This window comes from Spinacia oleracea, chromosome 2, assembly GCF_020520425.1.
Source record: "Spinacia oleracea cultivar Varoflay chromosome 2, BTI_SOV_V1, whole genome shotgun sequence".
NCBI classification, from domain to species: Eukaryota; Viridiplantae; Streptophyta; class Magnoliopsida; order Caryophyllales; family Amaranthaceae; genus Spinacia; species Spinacia oleracea.
Window position 1 is genome coordinate 103,147,445 of NC_079488.1, and position 23,390 is coordinate 103,170,834.

Sequence of the window (23,390 nt, forward strand, 5' to 3'; positions counted from 1 at the left end):
AGTTCCGCATATTAACTAGAAAATGGGTTGTATAATGACAGTAATTAGAAAACCGCCGGTGTGTTAAATCCAAGCTAACAAAATTATCTTGCCAAGGTTTTGTAGTCTTCTCCATGCCTAATGTCGATCTCCCGCTCCTTCATCGTTCCTTCAGATCTACTAAATATAGAACTCCACCAAATACCTCACTTCCACCCAATTATTTCTCCTCCAATATTGAATCAAATGAAACCCCGTCTATAATTGGAAGCTTTAAATCAAAATGTAAAAATTTGGTACTTGAGAAAGGCTTGATTACCATTGAATGCAAGATCTGGAATGTTTTTTTTTTTAATTTGTAATTCTTTTTTCCCTTATACTCTCAAATGGCCTCAATCCTCAATAAAATATGACGCAAAACCCAAATATGTCCACTTTTGCAGATTTTTATAACTGATAAATATTAAAATATTTATTAATACACATTCCCTTTTTTTTTTAATCATGAACCATTTTTGTAGGTACACTGTAACGTACATACATAAATAATAAAAACCACAAAGGAAAGTTTGCTCAAAGACTTCATTCATAATATTATAACTGTGATTCCATCATTCTCATATCTCATAAAAGGTTTGAAAAACATACTATTAGAATGAGAATAATTTACTAACATAGAAATAGAAAAGAAAACAAGAACAAGAATAAAAACATAAGAAACTAAGGTTGAACTTCCGACTAATACTTCCGACTAATACTCCCTAAATAGCAAAATCCTTGAAAATTTTATCGTTGCGAGTTCCTTCAATCCAGGATACAAATCTCACACACGTTGTTGGCATGTTGGGTACTGCGACCTCCCCATCTGTTCCAATCTTCACTCGACCGGGTGTTGCAAAATTCTTCATCTCTCCAACAGTATTAGCAATAACCAAATCGCCAATTTGTTTGAATTTCTTGGCAGACGAAGGAGTCCTTGAAACAGTTTCTTCCTCGATTTGGTAGCCAGTGGAGAATCTTCGTTGTAACCGAGTTGAGGAGTAAAGAAACCCTGCTCAACATAAATTTCATGTAGAGCTCGAAGTGGTTCATCGTCCATAGACAACAACTTCTCCAAAAACTTTGTACCCATAACCTAAATGATACAATTGAACAACTTTATGTTTTCAGTGGTTTGTAGGGTAAGACTAGCTTTGGATCCCTCGTACAACGTTTGCAAACTGATTGGTGATGAGATTGGAACGGGACTAGAATTTTCCATTTTCTCAACAATAATTTTTCAAGAAGGAAATCTTTTGAAGTTTTTGATGGTATGAGTTGTGAATATTTATTGAAAAAAAAAATTATTGGAAAATTTTCAAACATAAAATTTGAAAAGAATACAGAGAATCTGAATTCATCTTGGAATTGAAAGGAAAATATACAATCGAAGAGATGTTATGGGTTTCCTGAACCTAATTATAGCTTGTCCATTGGGAATAAAGGAGAATAAACTGAACGTTTATTCTTTTTCTTTTATTCTTTTTTTCAATAGTTTTCTCCCATTTTTTTTATACTTAATATTATTTTTACAAAATAAAAATAAAAATAAAAATAATATGTTTTATATAGGAGATGGACAATTTTTGTTGATACTTTAATTTTTTTGCCAACATGTATAATAATATGACTAATTAATTACTTAATAAAAAAGGTTTACTCGTAATAATTACTTATGGAAAATAGAAATTTTATTTTGTATTTTATTAAAATTAATAATAAAAAAGAAAATAAAAATAAACTTGTACATTGGTTAGCTCTTGGGCAATGCACGGGCTTATAAATGCAACTTTTCCTATATCAAAGTCATTTTCAGCACAACTACAACCGATGATTCCAGATAAAGCAGCAACCAATGTACCTTTAGCTAAATTACCCAAATTACCTAAATAAGTTGAGTCAGACGCCGGTACATTCCATTGAAGTGAATGACCCAGAGAGATTGATATAACATCTACGTCGTCATTTACAGCACGAAAGCATCACAAGTAGCTCTACGGTTAGGTTTTACTATATAACATCTACGTCATCATTTACGACACCAACAATAACATCACAAGTAGCTCTACGGTTAAGTTCACCATATAACATCTACGTCATCATTTACGGAACCAACAATAGCATCACAAGTAGCTCTACGATAGGTTTTCCATATAACATCTACGTCATCGTTTACGGCACCAACGATAGCATCACAGGTAGATCTACGGTTAGGTTTACCATGTAACATCTACGTCATCATGTATGGGACCAATAATAACATCACAAGTAGCTCTACGCTTAGGTTTACCATATAATATCTACGTCATCATTTACGACACCAACAATAACATCACAAGTAGCTCTGCGGTTAGGTTTATCGTATCACATCTACGTCATAATTTACGGCATTACCAATAGCATTACAAGTAGCTCTACGGTTAGGTTAACCATTTATTTGTGTGACACATTGATATAAACTTACTCGAGCTTTAGGAGCACCCCCTCTAAACATTCTCTTTCTCAAGCCAAAATAATCCCATTCTACATAATTTCCACATGCAATTATAGCACACAATGTACCATGGTCATATTCTGGCAGATCGTACCATACTCGAGCTCTTTTATAAGTACCGGTACAAACTTTGGCTCCTACAATTTTCCTGTAAAATGAAATTCATCAGCCTTTGTAATTGAATATACACTCGAAATAAAAAGAAAAATGATATTATGGGATAACCTGTTTAGAGGGAAATCCACATTCGTGCCTCCTATCCAGGCTTTCCTGAGATCTAGAAATCCCTCATCAGAAAAAGATTTTTTAAGACCTGAAAATCCGGCATCAATCACCCCAATAACTGAAGGAAATAATGCCCTTGGTCCAAGTATGCATTCTATGTTAAGTCTAATAAATGCGGTTCAGTATTAATTAACAAGTTAATAATTCAGTGAGATCAAGTGAGCTGAATGCCTAGCTAGAGGCCGCTTCAGTTCAAGTGGAATTAATGATATTAATCCACAGCTTACTCTTGACTGAACCCGTAGGGTCACACAAATAGTACGTAAACGGATCAAGTATTTAATGGCATTAAATACTCCATCTATGAATATTCGGAACCGACGGATCTTGGTTTCAGTGGGAGCTAAGATCGTCACAGGCAAGAAATGAATACTCCGGAAACGATGATATTGCCGGAAACGGAAATATGGATCGTATCGGAAATATGAATATTATCCAAGTCGTAGATGTTGCCGGAAACGGAAACATGGTACGTATCGGAAAATATTATTGGAAATGGAAATATTACCAGAATCGGAAATATTGCCGGAAACGGAAATATTGTCAGAATCGGAAATATTGCCGGAATCGGAAAATAATTCCGGAAACGGAAATATTAAATATTTGTTCGAAACGGAAATTAATTCCGGAATCGGAAATATTAAATATTGTTCGTATCGGAAATAGATTCCGGAAATGGAAATTTAATCGGAAGCGTATCGTACGAATTAGCATCGGACGAGGCCTGCCGGACGAAGGCCCAGCACGAAGCCAGGCCGTCGCCCAGCAAGCACGCACGCCACAAGCCCAGCGCGCGCCAAGGCCACGGATGCGTGGGCCTTGCTGCGTGGGCTGCAGCTCGCACGCATGGGCAGTCCTTGTGGCTGCCGTGTATGTGTGAGTTTGTGCTCATGCGTGATTCCTGAATCTGCAAGAGTCAGTGTATGATTAAATGTCTATTCCTAATTGGATAAATTAATTAAATAGAATTCATGTAGGATTCTAATTCCAATTAATTCGCATCCTACTAGGATTACGATTCCTTTTCCATAACTCTATAAATAAAGGCCTAGGGGTCATAATTTATATATAAGTTTCAAAGTATTCAAAAGTGAGTTTTTTGAGAGAAAATTAAAACACATCTTGCTCATAAAAGTGCCGAATTTTCTAGTACCTTAAGGGCGATTCTAGTTGGTCAATCTTAAGGCGGATCCGGACGTGCTGTGGACTATCTACGGAGGGACGACATTTGGAGTCCTAAAAGACTTGTTCTTGTTCGGTTCGGGCGCAGCTAGGGAGGGCACGCAACAAAGAGTATGCATCTAATTATGCTATATGATTATGTGTAAATAATATGATTCCTGGGTTAATGGTTGTTTCCGCATGATTTATGTAATTGTCATATGTATCATAACCTAACAGTGGTATCACGAGCCCCTTATTATTTTCATAATCTAAATTGCATGAACATGGTTAAATATTACAAATTTGCAAGAATTAAAAGGGGTGATTAATTTTCGTAATTGTTAATTAATTGCAAATTGCGTTTATTTAATTATATGTACGCAGTTTTTTCGGCAGTTTCTTCATTACTCATCCGAATTGAGTGATTTTTGTGTCAATTCCGCATGTAAAACGCATTCTAAAATTTTGACAAAAAATAGTGTTTTTCTGCCGAACCCAGAATTCTCAAATTCGAAGCCTAACTATGACTTTTCGAAGGTTTTAGTTTTTCGAATGCAAAATTTCGTAAATTTAAGATGTTAAATTAAATATTTGCGATTCCTGTTGATAAATCTTGAATTTTTGATTGACCTACTGCATATGTTTAACAAGTTTGAATGCCTAGTCTTGTTAATTATGCAATCTAATTTGTAATTATGATTAATTTGTTGAAAATTAGAATAATTTAGAATTAATTTGATTTTCATAATTAATTGTAATTTAATTAGAAACCTATGATTAAAAACCACCATAAAAATTGTAAATTTACGATAAATTTTAAATTTTTATGACCTAGACTTGAATCCATATCAATCGGAAATCAATTGGATAATAAATTTTCGATTTTTTCGCCCTAAAATTATGAAATTAATAAGATTTATTAATTTGTCATTAATTTTAAATATAAATTTTAAATTTTTTATGCGATTCGTTCAAATAACTTGCACGCACGAAGCAATGGACGCTTCGTGTTACCCTTAAGGGGTGTTGTATAATGCGGGCATGCGACGACGAGCAAGGGAGCTCGTCGCCCGTGCGGCACGAATGCAATGAGCAAGGGCGTAGTGCACGAGCGCAAGGCAGCAACCCTGCCTTGTGTCGTGTGCCACGAGCAATGAACGAATGGGCATGGGCGAAGGGCGAGCCAAGGCAGTCGCGTGTGGGCAGCAAGCGAGCTGCGCCACAACGCGCGCTGCCTCGCACAAGTGCGCGCAGCCTCGCGCGCAAGCTCGCGTGCCACGAGCGCTGCGCACAGCATCACTCGCGCGCACAGCGCGCGATGTCGCCCGCCCAGCGAGCGATGTCGCGCACCAGCGAGCGATGGCTCGCGCGCGCGCAGCGAGCGATCTCGCGCGCCAGCGAGCGATCTCGCGCCCCAGCGAGCGATGGCTCGCGCGCGCAGCGAGCGAGCTTGCGCGCCCAGCGAGCGATCTCGCGCGCCAGCGAGCGATGTCGCGCGCGCGCGCTGCGAGCGATAGCTCGCGTGCGATGGGCGCTATGCGGAGGCTTGCGTTGGGACAGCAGCAGCTATGCTACGAGCGCATGGGCTGCGCGCACATGGCCAGCAATGGCTGTGTGCGTACGGCCCATGGGCGTGCAACGCGTAGGGTGTTTGCGTTTCGATTAGATCGTTTTGAATGTTTAATTTGAAAATTTCAGTTCACGTAATTTTAATTAATTTTAAAATTAATAATTTGAATTAATTTCTTGGATTTTAATTTTGAATATTATAATTATAATAAATGGAATTTATTCTAATTATTTTACTAAAATTAAAATCATGAATTAATTTAAATACGACTGAAATTAAATTAAATTTTTGGATTCAATTATAAATTTATATGAGCTTTAAATTTTAATTAAATTTGTATGTTTCCGGTTAGACTAGAAATACAATTTTATGTTTAAAATTAGTAAAGCATATGAATTTATTGGTTTGAGTGGGAGCGCTTTTTAGTCATAAACTCTTGATTAGGTCTACAAATCCTTAAGGTTAAAACAACTCGATTAGAATTAATAAGGACTGAATAATTGGTAGATTATTGGTGCCCTTGATTAATTGCTGCAAATGTTTACGTGATGCATAATGTGTTTTACTAACCAGCTATGTGGGCCATTCATGATAATGAATGGGTGAATGGTATATATTGTATATGTACTGTTTTGCAGGTTATGAAGTGACTAGTATGGCCCAAATAGGATAGAAAATATGGTCTGCGTACCATTAATTTGAATGTAATTGGTCTAAAGTACCAAAGTTATTTTTCAATTCAAATATGGTCTGCGAACCATCAAATAGTTGTAATTAGTTATAGCTTATCCTATTTGAAGAAAATGGTGCCTCCCACGGAGATTTTCAAGACGGACTTTGAAGTCAAAGCTTCAAGATGAAGTCGGGCCATACTAGATCACAAATATCTTATGCATGTTTTAAGTTATTTATTGTTTTAAATATGTCTTAAAATGCATGAGATCAAAAGCTTGATTATGTTGCATGATTAAGGATTTTAGTTCACTTAAAATCTAACCAACATAGTAAGAGCCTTAAGTTCCAAACTTAAAAAAATTGAGTTAAAAGGTGCCATGCCAAAATATACACTTGCTTGGATATCCTTTACATCAATCTAGTAATAGTTTTCGCTCAGCGAGGTGTTACTTATTGGTCCTAAAGGGGCAAGGTACACAAATAATTGTGAGTACATGTTAGTTTTGGTGAAACTCAACGATATAAGTAAGGAGTCCTTTTATGTCGTGGCAAATTCGATAGGTTTACCTAATAAGTTCTTAGACGTACCTATCAACCAAGAATAGTTTCTAGACTATTAGCAAAAGGCTTTTGCTTACCTAAGATGTTCTAGGATTAAGTCGACAAACTGTGCTTAGTTCTTCAATGATTTTAGGATCTTGGAATCATTTTATTCACACCTGCCGGAACAATAAAATCGAATAAAATGCTAATAACTTGTTTGAATTGCATGGTTGCTTTAATTTCAAGTTATTATTCATGATAAATGTTTAGACTTTGCATGCTTCAATGTATGTTTTAATTATTGTTTATAATTAAATATCTTGCACTGCAATAAGTCCTTTTAGAAAGGTAACAGTAAATTTCCTCGATTGGTAGTGAATCCAAGAACGATTCACGGAAATGAGAGAAAGTGAGCAATTTAAAATGTACGTTTCTTTTAGCGACTTTTATGGTTGTTTTCGAATATCAAAATTGAATGGCAAACCAATTGGTGCTTGTGAATTCAAAATACAATGTAGTTTTGAGATCATAAAGCATTGAGTTTAATACGCTCAGCTTTACCAATGGTTAACAACCTAATATCTTTGTCCATTTAATTCTCGAATGAGTCTAGTCCCTAGACATTCGAATAGATCGATGCTTAGAGAACTTTAGAAGCTTCTGGTAAGATCATCTAGTTGAAACAAAATATTCAACATAAATTAAAATGGTAAAGAACCTTGTTGGTGACATTGGACATGTCTAACAAAGTATAAAAGTCAACACTAAAGAATTCAATTCTTAAGACTATAAGAAAGGGTACAAGAAATAGGAAAACGAGGAACAAATGAAAGGAATTTACGATTCCGTTTCTACCTATAAGTTTATGATTAAAGAGAAGTGACCTAGCAATCAAACTTCCTTGGTATCATATACCGCTTGAGGTTCTTACTTCGATAATAACTCAAACAATGGAAGCTAGGATACACTAATGACCTACAAGTGGGAAATGAAGCATGGCATTGCTACATTAATTGTAGGGTCATCTAAGTTTGTTTTAAGTCCTTTCAAAGGCTGGAACTTAATGGCTATTTTGTTCCATAATCAGCATACCTAAATTTCTGCTTCAAAGACAGAAAGACTCACATTCAGAAGAACAAAAACAATGCTTGTTTGTTTGTTTATTTGAATGAAATGGTCAATTACAGGTTGAGTCAATATGCTTGATTAAAACAAACAACTCTTCAAAGAACTTTACTAGGTTCAAATCAACCCCTTGATTTGAGTTCCACAGATCTTTGGCATTGTTGCTTAGACCATATCAACAAGTTAACATTCATAAGCTCTATTTTGATGGACTTTTGAAAATTGATTGATTTCTAAATCAATTTAAGACAACTAGTCTTACTTGTTGAAAGTAACAAAAGATATGAACTATTGTTAGAACGCCTAGACAATAGAGTTCAAAGCTAAAGAAAGATTTTATGACTTTATTATTTCGCATGGATTTGAGTGAATGTAGGTTTATTTACTCAAATGTGATATAAGTTGAATCTGTTTGGCTAGTTCAAAGATTCAGAAGTATAAAATCCACTTGGCAAGAAATCATAAAGATCTAGGTTAGATCATGTTGATGATTACTTGAGACCAAATATGATCATCAATGATTGTGTGTTGTAATTTCACAATCTAGGTCCATAAGATATGGCATATCTTAGTTGGAATAATCGAAGTCAATTAGTACTTGATTCGATCAATGATGGATCATAAAAACTTTTCCTATAATTTCTAAAACAAAATGCTCAACTACCACCAAACTAAACCAAATTCGTCAAAGCTATTGAAAAGTAATTTCAGAATATCTTTTCGATAATATATATCTAGAGAGTTGCTAAACTCAGTGGGAGCTTAGTGTTTGTTATTCAACAAAGTAAGGCCCAAGCATAGATATATGTTTCATTGTGATTTATTCAAATGAGACACAAGGGTATTGTTTCTACCACGAATTTTTGAGAACATAATGTTTGTTTGCTCGAAATAATGTCCTTTTGGAGATTCGTTTCCAAAATGACAAGTGGGAGAAAATAGACCTCGAAAGTTTTCGAGGCGAACAACAAACATAAACGGACATTCCGGAGGCTTTTCGAAGTGCTTCAGAAAAACCAAACTTATTCTTTAAGGACTTTAGAAGTGGCTTTTAAAGAATAGACATCTCTTAGAAGACTTTACAAGTGCTTCAAGGAGAACAGAATATTCAAAGGACTTTCAAGTGGCTATTGATATTCTATTGTTTGATGTTCTATACCCAAGTAGGCATAGAGTTCAACTCACTGAAACTATGCAATTCTTCTATTAGATAGTGAAGAAACCTACAACTTACAGTCAAACTATTATCATGTAGATTAATGAGTTTGTGACTTGTAAGAAAGCTATGACGAAATCCAGATTCCCTAAAATGGTTAGAGGCCATATATAGACTCAAATGTTTTTAAATGGTTAGAGGCCATAAAACATACTCAATGTTTTGATGACAAAATTGAAATTTTGTTGATTTGCAAGAATAGTTTCACACCTATTGGTTGCAAGTTTGTTTTAAGGATAAAAACCATCAAACATGGAATTGTGTTCACACACATAGCTAGATTAGTTGCTAAAGGTTACAAGCAAATTCATGGCATGGATTGTGTTGAAACCTCATGCAAAATCGTAATGCTTAAGTCTATAAATCAAGCAATGATTGCATATTGGTACATATGGCAATTGGATGACAAAACGTATTCCTCAATCAAATGTTGGAATAAACTATGTACATGGTATATCATAGGATTTGTGGATCCAAATAAATGCTTGAAAAGGAAAGCTAGCTTATGAAATCTAAGTACAGATTTAAGCAAGCAATTGGGAATTAGAAATGTATTTTAGTGAAGCTAATAAGTATTTTAGTTTCATAAAATATACATGATTCTTATAGATGTGTAAGAGGTTTAGTGGGAGTACATAAAACTTAATTGGTCCTATGTGTATCACACACATATCTCTCTATTGTGAAATAACATTCAAATGCTAATGACTTAGATTTGAAATAATTCATCAATGATGGACCATGGCGAAACTTAGTACATACTGGGTATTAAGATCTATTTACAAAAATCTTATGATATTGTTTTGGATTAAGTAATGGCATTTACTAAATCAAACACGAAAGTCTCCATTGGAGATATTCGACCCATGTGAATAAATCTAAGTAAAGAATGTTTGAACTATGTATAAGCATTTACTAAGTTAAACATCAGAGAGTCTAAATGAGATTCTTAACCTATATTATATGTCAAAGAATTTAGCTGGATTCAGTATCTGCTGAAATTGAATAAGCTAAAGTTACATGAATAGAATTCAATTGGGAATTATTCTGCAAAAGAATTTATCATGTATGATATAATATGAGGATCGCCAAAAACGTATCGTATGACTTTAGGCATGACGAACATATACCAATCTCTATTGATCTAAGTGAAGATCAACTAGATTGAGATCAAGAATACTTATGGTACTTGAAAAGGTACATAGGAATAGTTCTTGATTCAAGGAAATAAAGATATGCTAAATATTGATGCTACACGCAGACCCCTTTGGAGTTAACCATTGGCAAGGACGAGCTATAGAGCATCGTGTTTTGAAATGGCAACATGGATTGGAGACCATGAGTTGTTGCGTGGGAAATTAAAATAATAATTTCAATGTTCTAAGATATAGTTGGAGAGTCTTCCACATATCTATGAACTGCTTGGATAGGTAAATCCAAACAAAGCATCACTAGCAACCTATACAGTTGAAGTAAAAGTAATTATTGCCTAAGAAGCAATAAAACAGGGTTGTTTAAAGTTCTTCACTGAACTTGGGTAGATCACCTAACTGCTGGCTTGATGGTTCTTCATTGAAAAATGCGTAGAACCACTCTTGAAGCAAGAAAAACGTCTGCTGACTTGATGGTTCTTCATTGCAAAATGAGTAAAACCACCATCGAAGTAAGAAAGACTAGATCACATAATAAACAAACTCGAAAAGATCTTATCATCATATCTCGAAGAACATTCGATGAAAAGGATATTAAGATTGGCAAAGCATGATAACTAAACCTATGCAACAAGTGAGAAGCAACACTCACGTTGTAGCACTGGAAATCAAGCATAGCTTTGAATTCCATGAACTGTTTTAAAGATGGGTTTGAGGCCCATGGTTGTAAAACAATGGGGTTAAACATTTATCATATATGAAATGTATTTTCATATTCCATTTAATCTTGGTTTAGTATTAAATGATGAGTCCCTTCAAATTTGACGATATATTCAAGATGGACTGTCAGGACCAGTCCTGTGACTAAGAAATGTCTATCAAGTGAACTTGAATGTCAAAGGTTGAAAATGGTCCCTAATCGGAGTTTTCTATAAAATTTGACGCATAGAAAACGTTAGACGATTAGAATGCAAGATGACTAGTAGTTCTGTTTCTTGAACTATGTGGACATGGCAATGTCATAATCATTTGCATAGATACTTACTTTGGGAAGACTAGTATCGGACAAGACCTATGAAACTTTACTGTAAGAGATGAAAATCTGTCATAAGTAAATTTCATTAAATTATTAGACACTAAATCCTCAATACCTGAGTGATTTGAGATTACTTGTTTGAGAACTGGTTGCTTTGACGTTGACCAACCGTCGCACCGTAAAAGGAGGCTATAAAGGCAACGCTCAGGTAATCACCTATCAAACGAAGTCTAATCTCAAGATCGCAAGATTGGGATTGTCCTCCCATAAATCGGGATGAGATGCTTAAAAGTTGTACAAGGCCACTCGGAGAGCTAGAAACTGTGAAATGCATGGCCGTGCTCGGATGAATCATAGGCTATGATTATCTGTTTATTTGATCAGTTGAACTCTGAAACCGAGGAACACCTCTGGACATAATAAGGATGACAACTCTTACCTTATGTTCAAGAGCAAGCATCGAGCGACAAAGGAATTAGGAAATGCACACTTGTCCCTAAGGACAAGTGGGAGACTGAAGGAAATAATGCCCTTGGTCCAAGTATGCATTCTATGTTAAGTCTAATAAATGCGGTTCAGTATTAATTAACAAGTTAATAATTCAGTGAGATCAAGTGAGCTGAATGCCTAGCTAGAGGCCGCTTCAGTTCAAGTGGAATTAATGATATTAATCCACAGCTTACTCTTGACTGAACCCGTAGGGTCACACAAATAGTACGTAAACGGATCAAGTATTTAATGGCATTAAATAATCCATCTATGAATATTCGGAACCGACGGATCTTGGTTTCAGTGGGAGCTAAGATCGTCACAGGCAAGAAATGAATACTCCGGAAACGATGATATTGCCGGAAACGGAAATATGGATCGTATCGGAAATATGAATATTATCCAAGTCGTAGATGTTGCCGGAAACGGAAACATGGTACGTATCGGAAAATATTATTGGAAATGGAAATATTACCAGAATCGGAAATATTGCCGGAAACGGAAATATTGTCAGAATCGGAAATATTGCCGGAATCGGAAAATAATTCCGGAAACGGAAATATTAAATATTTGTTCGAAACGGAAATTAATTCCGGAATCGGAAATATTAAATATTGTTCGTATCGGAAATAGATTCCGGAAATGGAAATTTAATCGGAAGCGTATCGTACGAATTAGCATCGGACGAGGCCTGCCGGACGAAGGCCCAGCACGAAGCCAGGCCGTCGCCCAGCAAGCACGCACGCCACAAGCCCAGCGCGCGCCAAGGCCACGGATGCGTGGGCCTTGCTGCGTGGGCTGCAGCTCGCACGCATGGGCAGTCCTTGTGGCTGCCGTGTATGTGTGAGTTTGTGCTCATGCGTGATTCCTGAATCTGCAAGAGTCAGTGTATGATTAAATGTCTATTCCTAATTGGATAAATTAATTAAATAGAATTCATGTAGGATTCTAATTCCAATTAATTCGCATCCTACTAGGATTACGATTCCTTTTCCATAACTCTATAAATAAAGGCCTAGGGGTCATAATTTATATATAAGTTTCAAAGTATTCAAAAGTGAGTTTTTTGAGAGAAAATTAAAACACATCTTGCTCATAAAAGTGCCGAATTTTCTAGTACCTTAAGGGCGATTCTAGTTGGTCACTCTTAAGGCGGATCCGGACGTGCTGTGGACTATCTACGGAGGGACGACATTTGGAGTCCTAAAAGACTTGTTCTTGTTCGGTTCGGGCGCAGCTAGGGAGGGCACGCAACAAAGAGTATGCATCTAATTATGCTATATGATTATGTGTAAATAATATGATTCCTGGGTTAATGGTTGTTTCCGCATGATTTATGTAATTGTCATATGTATCATAACCTAACAATAACCATTTCACTACAAACACCATCGTTCATCTCTAATCCATCTAGTTTTATAAACTTCACTGCATGTTTGACACCTATCCACTTGAGTTTCATTTTCAACGCATACAACCTGCCAAAATAGTGTCAATAAACACACCACTTTATGTTGATCCTGAGTGTCCTGTCAATTAGTTCAGTAATGCTTTTTTCTTTGTGGGGGGGGGGGGGGGGGGGGGTAGGGTTAAATTAATATTCTCATCTAAACAAGGAAAAAAAGAGTGGTTTTTGTACCTCTTGAGATGGGGATAGATTTTCAACTCCACTGTATACTTTATCTCTTTGAGAAGGATTTTGATTTGCATCATGGTTTAAGCAAGCAAGGACTCTCATATTTTTTCTCTTCAATGTGTCGTCCATAGTCTTCAGCAAACTGCAATTTAAACTATCTAAGTAACCCACCTCATGAATTTCCGAAGTTTTGCCAACAATGAATAGAGTAAAAGTGATCTTACCATTTTAGATGTAATACCATCTTCTTCTCATTGTGCAATTTCATGAAAAGCAAGGGATCTCGAGAATGCCGCGGGATTGGCTTGTAGAACCATAGATGATGCATCAATTAAACCAGGCTATCGATGTTGTATCAGCTGTTGTGCAAAAGCAAATACTTGTGTCCTAGAGGCAGGATCGTCATCAACTACATTATAAATATTCATGTACATTAAAAGAATATGAACATTTGAATTTCCTAGAGCAAATCAGAAGTACGCAGTAGTTATTAAACGAAAAAGGAACTGCAAAACTGAAACAAAGTACACAACGACTTACACTCTCTACAATATCTAGCAAGAATCTATCAGTTTTAAGTTGTATACAAATACAGAATCCACCAGTTAAGATGCAACAATCTTCTAAATCTTAACCTAGATGAAGAAGAGGCATATGTCTTTGCACTGAAGGACCACAGTAATCCAAAGGGTTGTTGACTTCTACAGCCCGTGAAGCGGAAGTCTATGTTCAAGAACACTACAAAGAGCACATCAAATATTCCTTTGAAGCCAAGGCTTCAATTAGGGTGCTCTTTTGTGAGCACTTTCCCTATACACTGCAAATTTCATTTTGGTTTAAGGAATCAGACACTAAGATTAATTCAGGCATCAAACCTACAATTGGAGGAAAACCCAGAACTCCAAAAACCCAATCAGATCCAGAAAAAAAAAATCAAAAAAGCTAAAATGCAATTCGCATCATACAAAATCAATCAACATAAACTAATAGGAACCAAAGAAACTACAAAACTAAAATATGGCAGGCCTAAAATGAGCCACGTAGTCCGTCAATGACCAATCCATGAAGTTGTTGGAACATTGTTCACCAGTATAGAATTTAGATGACTCAACTTCTTGTTATCGTTCATAGCTTCCATGGTATCTCATAATCTCATATCTCAACTAAATACATATTCTAAAAGCATTGGCTATCAGGCCAGTTCTTTCATTGTAACATTATGATATTGTCATTTACTCCAATAACCCTAAAGCTAAAAATTCAAAGAAATCTGAAGAGCACTCAAAGATTCGCAAATACCGAAGTACAAATAATAATCAAAATCAACAAATTACACAATTTCAATCAAATAGATTAAATGGGAAAGGGTATTTTAGTCTTTTTTAAAGGGGACACATAAAGTGTGATTACGTTATTTCCACTCAGCTCCTCACTTATATAATAGAGATGACTTTGTGAAGATAATGCAAGGTAATGTTGTCTTAAAATAATATTCGTTAAGGGTAATGTTATCTTAAAATAATATTCCGTATTAATAAGTTGGTTATAGACAAAAATAATTTTAAAACACGACTAGTCTGATTTCACGACACAAAATACAATTTTTGGCAAAAAGATTCTTTCTTTTATAAACAAACAGTGCAATTTTCTTACATTCCTTAATTGGAAAATTTTAAAATAATCTGATTCTTCAGCAAAGTAGAAAAGTACAAATTGCAATTCACATTTTAATTTCACTCTTTTACTGTACAATTTACAGAGGATAAAAGAGATAGGGAAAGAAGGGAGTCATGGTTATGCCGAAAATAACATTATGTCCCACCTCCTTAAGCGAAGAAAGAGAAAGCACAAACTCAACCCATTTTATCTTACCAATACCAGTTAATTTCCTCTTTCAATTCAAGTTTGTTATTTGTTGTTGCTTTTTTCTGGATTATAATTAATTTAATTCATTATGATTGCTTCCCAGATAGGTGCTTATATATTTGGGGCTTTATTCTTCTTTTATCAACTTGTATATTAGGTAAGCTAAATATTACAGAGTAAATTGCGGAGTAATATTATGTTAATTAGTTAGGACTCACCAATCACTGCATGACTCACATTGGACCATCCAATCATCGGAATTGTACGACATTTCACACTTGTAATACCTGCAAAAACAATCCAAAACCACTAAAAAATAAGTTACAGTATACAAACCATAGAACTGAATACGCAGGAAAGTAACCATTAATCCCAAAGCATAGTGGTAGGAAAAAACAAATACTCGAATATTGATGTTGAATTCAGCAACAACTGATTGAAGCCACTCATTTTCTCTTTCCTCTTCAAGTAAACAAACAGCAGCTGGATTACCCTTGAACTCGGAATATGTGAACGCGTCAATCTGATTCAAAATCAAAAACTCAGTAAGATCACTATCATCATAGCATTAGAAAACAGTGAAATCAAAAGATGCAGTACATATTGTTTGTCTCAGAGATGTTGAATTCAGCAGCAACTGATTGAAGCCACTCATTTTCTCTTTCCTCTTCAAGTAAACAAACAGCAGCTGGGTTACCCTTGAACTCGGAATCTGTGAACGCGTCAATCTGATTCAAAATTAAAAAACTCAGTAAGATCACTATCATCATAGCGTTAGAAAAGAGTGAAATCAAAAGATGCAATACAAATTCCCGTAAACAAATAATATCCAAAAACAATTGTTCATTCAACAATTTCCGGTCTTTCTCCCTGTTTTCCCTCAAATCTCAATTCAATCAAATTAAACAAATTCCCACATTTCAGCACAATTCAACCAAATAAGATCACATCAGAAATACACAATATCAAATTTCTACACAACAGGAACCTCAAATAAATGTAAAGCTATAATGTAATGGATAATTACCCCATTTTTTAATTCCACTTGATGCTCTTCATCCATATGGAAAACAACCCCACCATATCGAACTCGTCAGCGCAAAATGGGCATGAAAACTCCTTCTTGTAATCATCAACCCCAAAAAACTCAATCATTTCTAACATTTTAAAGCAACCCCATAAAAAATTGGGGGGGGGGGGTCAAAATTTGCAGGTAACCCAGAAAAAATATAAACAACCCAGATAATCTGACCCAAACCCTACTTCAAGTAGCGTTCAAAATTTCCCCAAAATTTACAAATCGGATTGGGGATTTCCCAAAATAGAGATTTGGGAATTTTGATTGATCTGATTCTAAATCAACTGCATTAAAGGGGGGAATAAATCGACTTGAATTCATGATTAAAAAACATAATAAGTCTCGAATATTAAATCCATAAAATCAAACAAAAAATTCGATACCTAATTAAAAGAACAAAAACCGGAAGAAAAAAAAATGAAAAAAAATCAACATACCTGCTCGAATTGAGAATAATTTGCAAAGATTAGGTCTCGAATTTTTTTTGTTGTGGCCCAAGTTAATTTGCAAAGATCAGGTTCCCGCGCGCCGCAATTCCAGAAATGATGGAGGAAGCTCGAGTTCGGTATTGAGCCAGAGTCAACTCGCCATGAATCTCTGAGTCAATCTCGTCGATTAAATGGTGAAGAACGTCGAGAAGTAACGAAACGCATTTGATTAAAAAAATAAAAAAGATAAAAGGAATTGATTGTATGAATTACTTGAGGATGAAGGGAGGAGAGATCGAAGATGAGAGATTGAGTGAATTGAGGAGAGATCGAAGATGAAAGATTGAGCGAAGGGAGGAGAGATTGGGTGAAGGGAGGAGAGATTGAGTGAAGGAGGCGAGAGTGAAGAAGTGGCGGAGGGAGAGACGCGAAGGGTTTAAGAGTAAGAGGGGAGAGGGTATTTTAGTCTTTTCAAATGGGGATTGGGGACACAAAAAGTGATGTTACAAAAATGCCCCTTCTCTCTTCACTTATATAATAGAGATTATGATAGATAGATAGATAGTGACTAAGTCGCTCTCAAACATTCAATGAAAGATTAGAATAGAAGTATAAATTTACACAAAACTAGTTGGAATTCTTATAGTTCACAATAATCCAAATTATCTTTGACATTATATTTACACAAACTCTTAGGTTTTCTAATCATGGTCTTCCATTATATGCACCAATGTCACCTTGAAAAACTTCATGTGGAGAAGACGCCAACTCGTTTCTCAGATTATCAACCTTCACTTTCAAAGATTCAACGTTCATAATAGCTACAATTTTCTCCTTTATTTCGTCCTGTAATCTTTCCACCTTTTCCAAGCTCGAGTTTTCAGCAATCTCTGTCTTCAGTTCCTCTATTTTCTCTCGAAGACCTGCCTCATCTATAGCCCTTTCGATTTGTGCATTTATCTCACCGTTCAACACTGAAAGATTCTTGTTCATGTTCATATCATAAGAACTTCTTTCAACTCGCTTTGTCGTACCAACAATCTCCAAGTTAGATGATTTCAAAACCTCCTCAAGTTCTTTTTTTGCAGTCTCTATTTCTTCTATTATTTCCTTATCTATCTCTTCGCCTTGTAGTAGTTTTTCTTGAGCAGTTTTTAGCAGCAACAACTTCTCCTTAACGGTTTCCGGTACTTTCTCATTGATGTCTGCTTTTATCTTTTCACCTTTTACCTTGAAGTCTAAGAGTCTATTTACTGTTTCAAGCTTTGCTAGCTTCTCTTTTAACCCCATAAACTCACCTGGTTTAGACAGTTTAAGCTTGAATTCTTGCATCAGTCTATCTGCTTTTTCCCTTAAAGCAAGGCTCAAAAGCGGGTCTGAAGATTTAGCTAACTCTAAATTGAGTGATTCAAGTTCCCCTTGTAAGCCCATGGATACAAACGCTTTTGTCATCTCTTTGTCAACATCTGCTTGTAGCTTTTCCATTGTTAAGGCCGTTTGTTCATCTGATCCTTTTGTTTCTAGAATCATCTTTTTTAAGTTCTCAAGTTCAGTCTCTATATCAGAAAATGTTGTCACATTAACCTCTGAAGGTTTCATCTTTCTTTTCCTCTTTGGATCAATTGGGATGCCTTCTTGAAATCCGCCAATATGACGGAATTTGAGCATACGATGTTGAAGCAATTCCTCTGTACTCATCTTACCCAGTTCCTGAGATGAAAAGTTGAGGAAATTTTTCATGATAAAAATACCTTCTCATATTTGAAACTTATATTTCCTCATTTATGTATCATCAAATAATATAAGCATTGAACCATTGTACTTCTAAGAGCTTTTTGTTGATCATGCACTTTGGTACTGAGCTACAGGTGTTTAATATGGGACAATAGATACATAAAAAGACAGGACTATTGGAAGATGCTAACCTCCATAGCTTGTAGAATGGCAGTCTTTATCTGCTGAGATGTCCAAATAGGATCAGAATGTGCTCCTCCAAGCGGCTCCTGTAAACAAGCAACAAGGCTTACAACGTGAGAAAAAAATCAACTAACGAAAGATGATGTACCTAGCTGAAAAATCTGGAGCAGATTTCCATAGGAATAAAGCTTAATGATAAATTTTACACCAATGTTTTTGGAAATTTAAGCTCAAATAAAAACTTTTGGGTCAGAGATTTGGTCAAATCTCCTAAGTTTTCGTGGGCTAATATATGCAGAAAAAAGATGGACAAGCCGCCAAGCATTTATGCACTCCCAAAAAAAACACATTCTAAGAATCCAAACAATTTATGCTGATTCTAAGAAGAGATATAAGAATTTAGAAGTGCTTACAGGAATGATAGCATCAGCAATTTTAAGCCGGAGGTGTTCTTTGGCTGTTATCCTCAGCTTTTCAGCAGCCTTTCCATGTAAAAAAAAAGTTATGATGCAGTTTATAACGCTGCATCTCATGAAAACTTATTAACAACGTATTGAGCGAAAAAGGTCATGTATACCTTTGGAGCTGCTTGGGCTGATTTCCATAATATTGCAGCGCATGCTTCAGGGCTGTCCAGAGAACGATAAAACATGTATTGCTTTATTGGCAGTAATGGAAAATGATGAAAAGGAATTTGTAGTATGAATTTTACATCTACTGGAGAAATCAAACAAAGAATACCTAGCAACATAGAAAGCAGCATTCTCAAGCATAAACAATTTATTGCAGCAGCCAATGGCAAGAGCTCCACCAGAACCACCTTCACCAGTTACTATTGTTATAATAGGTACTCTCAGTCCAAACATTGACCTAATGTTTTGAGCAATAGCTTCACCCTGCAATCATTCAGAGAGACAAAACATTTCATCATCAAGTTTTCATAACTTAATTAAGTTGAATTGAAACACACGTAAACACAGTTGTCTACCCACTTGACCAAGTTCCTCTGATTTGAGATCAGCATAAGCTCCCGGTGTGTCAATAAGTGTAATTATGGGAAAACCATGATGATCGGCATACTTCATCATGCGCAAAGCCTTCCTATACCTGTTTCAAGTTCATTCTTTATATCAAAACCAAAATAAAAAAAATCACTGAAATGTTAACTCCCTTGGAAGTTAGTTGATTTGGATATATAGTTATATACCCATGAGGAGTTGGCATAGCAAAGTTACGATAAATGTTCTCCTTTGTATTTCTTCCCTTTTGATGCCCGATGAACAGATAGCTTCTACCATTGATGCTCCCTATACCAGTTACTATAGCTGGGTCATCATAGCCTGCACGATCTCCATGGAGTTCAACCCACTTAGAGATGTATGAAAAACACAAGAACATGATCCTTAGATTATGCCCAGAAATAGTGTATATATTTCCATTAACAACAACTAAATTACCTTTTCTGTGATGTTTAGAACATGATCTAGGACAGTTGGTCTGTTGGGATGTCTAGCGATATTCAAGCGTTGAATTGGTGTCAAATGGGTGTACAGATCTTTTAAAGCCTAACAATGATGATATAGTGTGTCAGCTGACCATAAACAAAGAAGTGTGAAGTGTTCCTTGTTACTACAGCTATCTACAGGCCAATGATGCCTGAAAATTACAACTAACATTGAACAAAGCAAGCAAAAGATACAGGGAAACCAAAAAAAATGCTGCTCAATAACTAAATGGCTTTGTAATATGCTGTTGTTACCTGTTGATACTTGGACTCCAAAGCACTGATTTGACCACTGAAATCTAGACCAGTTTCGTCTGCCATTCTACGTACCTGCAACAAAAAGTTGAGCAATTTTCAAAGCCATTTTACGTGTAAGTATCAGTTATTACTCAAACATCAATAAAGCTACACACTCAAAGCACATCACACCACTAAATAACCGCGTAAAATATGCATCCATTTCTAGTTAAGCTGAAAAGGATATGTCCATGAACTTAAGTGCAAATACAAAACCGTTAATGAGGCAATTAGGAAGTCAAGTTACTGACCTCAATGATCTTTAGCTCGAGATCAACCAAGGGTTTCTCAAACGCAAGTGTCACAGGTTTCGGTTTATCCTCCAAAGGCTTGAAGTGTGAGAGGTACTTCAAATGTCCACTCGTTAAATTAGGATCAATGTCATCCGGCCAAGGGTAGTCATGACTCTTGCCTTTCTTAACTTTGGCAACAATGTTCATCCTTTTTCTGTTTCTCCTAACCATAGAGCGTTCCAAGGGCCGTAACACACACATATTTAGGCTCATGATTTTACCTTTAAGAAAATTACTAGCAAGAACAACCTCCTTGTCATTGCCATCGCCAAAGTATGAGCTTGATTTAGTGTGAAAAAGTTCATCAACTTCCCTTCCTCTAGCACAATGCCCTGCTGCTATGGATATAGTGGCCATTTAAATTAATGTTCTGAACCTACACTGAAGAGGAAACAAATAGGAAATGTTTATCTAGGCATCATTTATAACTGTTTTTTTTTCGGGTGCAAATGAGCCACAAGAGCGTTACGAATTAGAAATGGGGTAGGGGGATTCGAACATGTGACCTAGGCCAATACATCATTAGCAGACATCATTCATAACTTCATTTTTTTGGTTGCGAATGAGCCACAACTCACAAGAGTGTTACAAATAATAAATGGGGGAGGGGGATTCGAACATGTGACTTAGGCCAATACATCAATAATAACTTCTTTAGTTTGGTGTGAATGAGCCACAAGAGCATTATAAATTACAAATGGGGGAGGGGGAATTCGAACATGTGACCTAGGCCAAGACATGGTTAGTAGACATCATTCATAACTAACAATCATCAATTTAACATGTTCGAATCCCCCTACCCGTTCCCGGTGGTACGGGAACACAATTCGCTACCTAGTTTTGTTAAACGAATCCGAAAGTGTACCACTCATCAACGTACCAATTGTAATTCACACTTTCACAGAGTATTAACACACTGTAATTTGTACATAAACAACCTATGAAAATAAAAAAGAATCTACAAATCCATACAAACCCAATAACATCACCTGAACAATGAATAACCAATAAATAACAATTCAAATTAAAAAAAAAAGGATGACAAAGCTTAGTTAGTTATACCCATGATCAAGAATTGAATCCCGTCTACACCATTTGCTCATTCTATGCCAAATCAAACCATTAAAATTCAATAATGAAAGTAGAGAAAAATACCGAAATTGGTGGCAGCTGAGTGACTCAAATGCATTGATTCAGTGAAATGGAAAATCTTGAGACTTGAGTGAGTGGGGTTATTTGGAGAAGATGAGGAACAGTTGAAGAATGGTTTGCATGTTGTATAAGCACCAGCACGCGGTAGAGAACGACTTATGGGTGGAATTTATCACATTCAGATAACCTCTTGCCTTTACTGGGGTCCTCCTACTACCCAACTGCTTTACACTTTTTCTCGTTTTGGGGAACTTAACTACTCAGTAGTCGGTACTCAGTAGACGAGTACGGAGTAGTTGTAATTTGTAAACTTGGCCTCGCTGGTACGACAGTATGACATCCGCTTTTGAGGTAGCGGTTAAAGTTTTGACTAAATCGAAAACATTGGTAGAAAAGAAATAAAAAATGTTCAAGGTTTGCAATAGCGTTTGAGAAACGTTACTAAAATTAACGTTTTATATATACATATAAAAAATAATTAACGGGAGGAGTTCACATGAGCTTGTTTGATAATTGGCTTTTTGTTGGCTTTTTTATTAGCTTTGGGCTTTTTCATTTGGTCAAACAGCCAATATAGATGTTTGGTAAACCGGCTTTTCCGCCAAAATCCAAAAGCTAGGAAGAGTAGCTTTTTTATATTGGTTGTTGACTTTTCATTTTACTAAGTATACTTTATGAAACAGCTAGTAATCAACAACCAACTTACCAAACACATTTTTTAAAAATCTACAGTCAAACATCCAACATAAAAAAAGCCAACACAAACAACCAGTTAAACAAGCGAAGTAAAACAGCCACCAGCCAATTGCCAAACAAGATCATTATAATGTCCCAAACAAAAGCAATGCAAAAACTCCCATCACAAATATGTTTTTGTTCTTTTTTTCTACTAGTCAGTTTAGTGTAGTTAATCTATAACTTGTAATAATACGTTTGTCCTGTTTTTGTATTATCTACCAATCAAAAATCAACATTCAACAACTATGAAGTACAGAGTACCACCAATTGAGGTTGGCATGAATGGTTAAGGGCCTCTTGCTCCTTAACCAAGGTCTCGGGTTCGAGCCTTGGGAATGGAAAAAATCTCAATTGGGAGGGATGCTGCCCATCGAGGAACCCATGCAAACTCCCACGGGAGATTACCTCGCCGGAGGCGGTGGGAACTCCTCGTAGTAGAACCAAAAAAAAAATGAAGTACAGAGTACCAATCAAATGCTACTACAAATACTGTCTCTCTCCGTCCCTAAAGATTGCCTCATAGCTAAAATTTACGAAGTAAATAACTAACATAGTAATTAGTAAAATTACTAAGTAAAATTTACTTTTGATTATACTCAATTCTTAACAAAGCAAATTTAAAGTATGGGGTTATATTTTAGGGAAAAGAGAGTGTAAAATTTGCCAAACATGCCTGAATTGTTGCCTGTTACCCGAACATGCCTAAATTGTTGCC

At 35.9% G+C, this 23,390-nt stretch overlaps 1 protein-coding gene across 2 annotated transcripts; it reads right to left on the reverse strand.

The window, feature by feature from the left end:
- Positions 1–17,343: 17,343 nt before the first annotated feature.
- On the reverse strand, positions 17,344–22,232 carry LOC110789182 (acetyl-coenzyme A carboxylase carboxyl transferase subunit alpha, chloroplastic). 2 transcript variants are annotated; one of them, XM_021993832.2, is made up of 11 exons: positions 21,941–22,232; positions 20,744–21,166; positions 20,451–20,525; positions 20,149–20,256; positions 19,899–20,059; positions 19,684–19,798; positions 19,433–19,587; positions 19,269–19,320; positions 19,105–19,173; positions 18,700–18,777; positions 17,344–18,484 (listed from the first exon to the last, which is right to left on the reverse strand). In XM_021993832.2, exons 2-11 carry the CDS (start codon positions 21,140–21,142, stop codon positions 17,480–17,482), a joined length of 2,217 nt encoding a protein of 738 aa, XP_021849524.1. In that variant the 5' UTR covers positions 21,143–21,166; positions 21,941–22,232; the 3' UTR covers positions 17,344–17,479. The 2 variants fall into 2 exon arrangements, with proteins under 2 accessions (XP_021849524.1, XP_021849532.1); XM_021993840.2 differs by having other exon boundaries at positions 20,744–21,161; positions 21,941–22,163.
- Between the last annotated feature and the right edge of the window lie 1,158 nt (positions 22,233–23,390).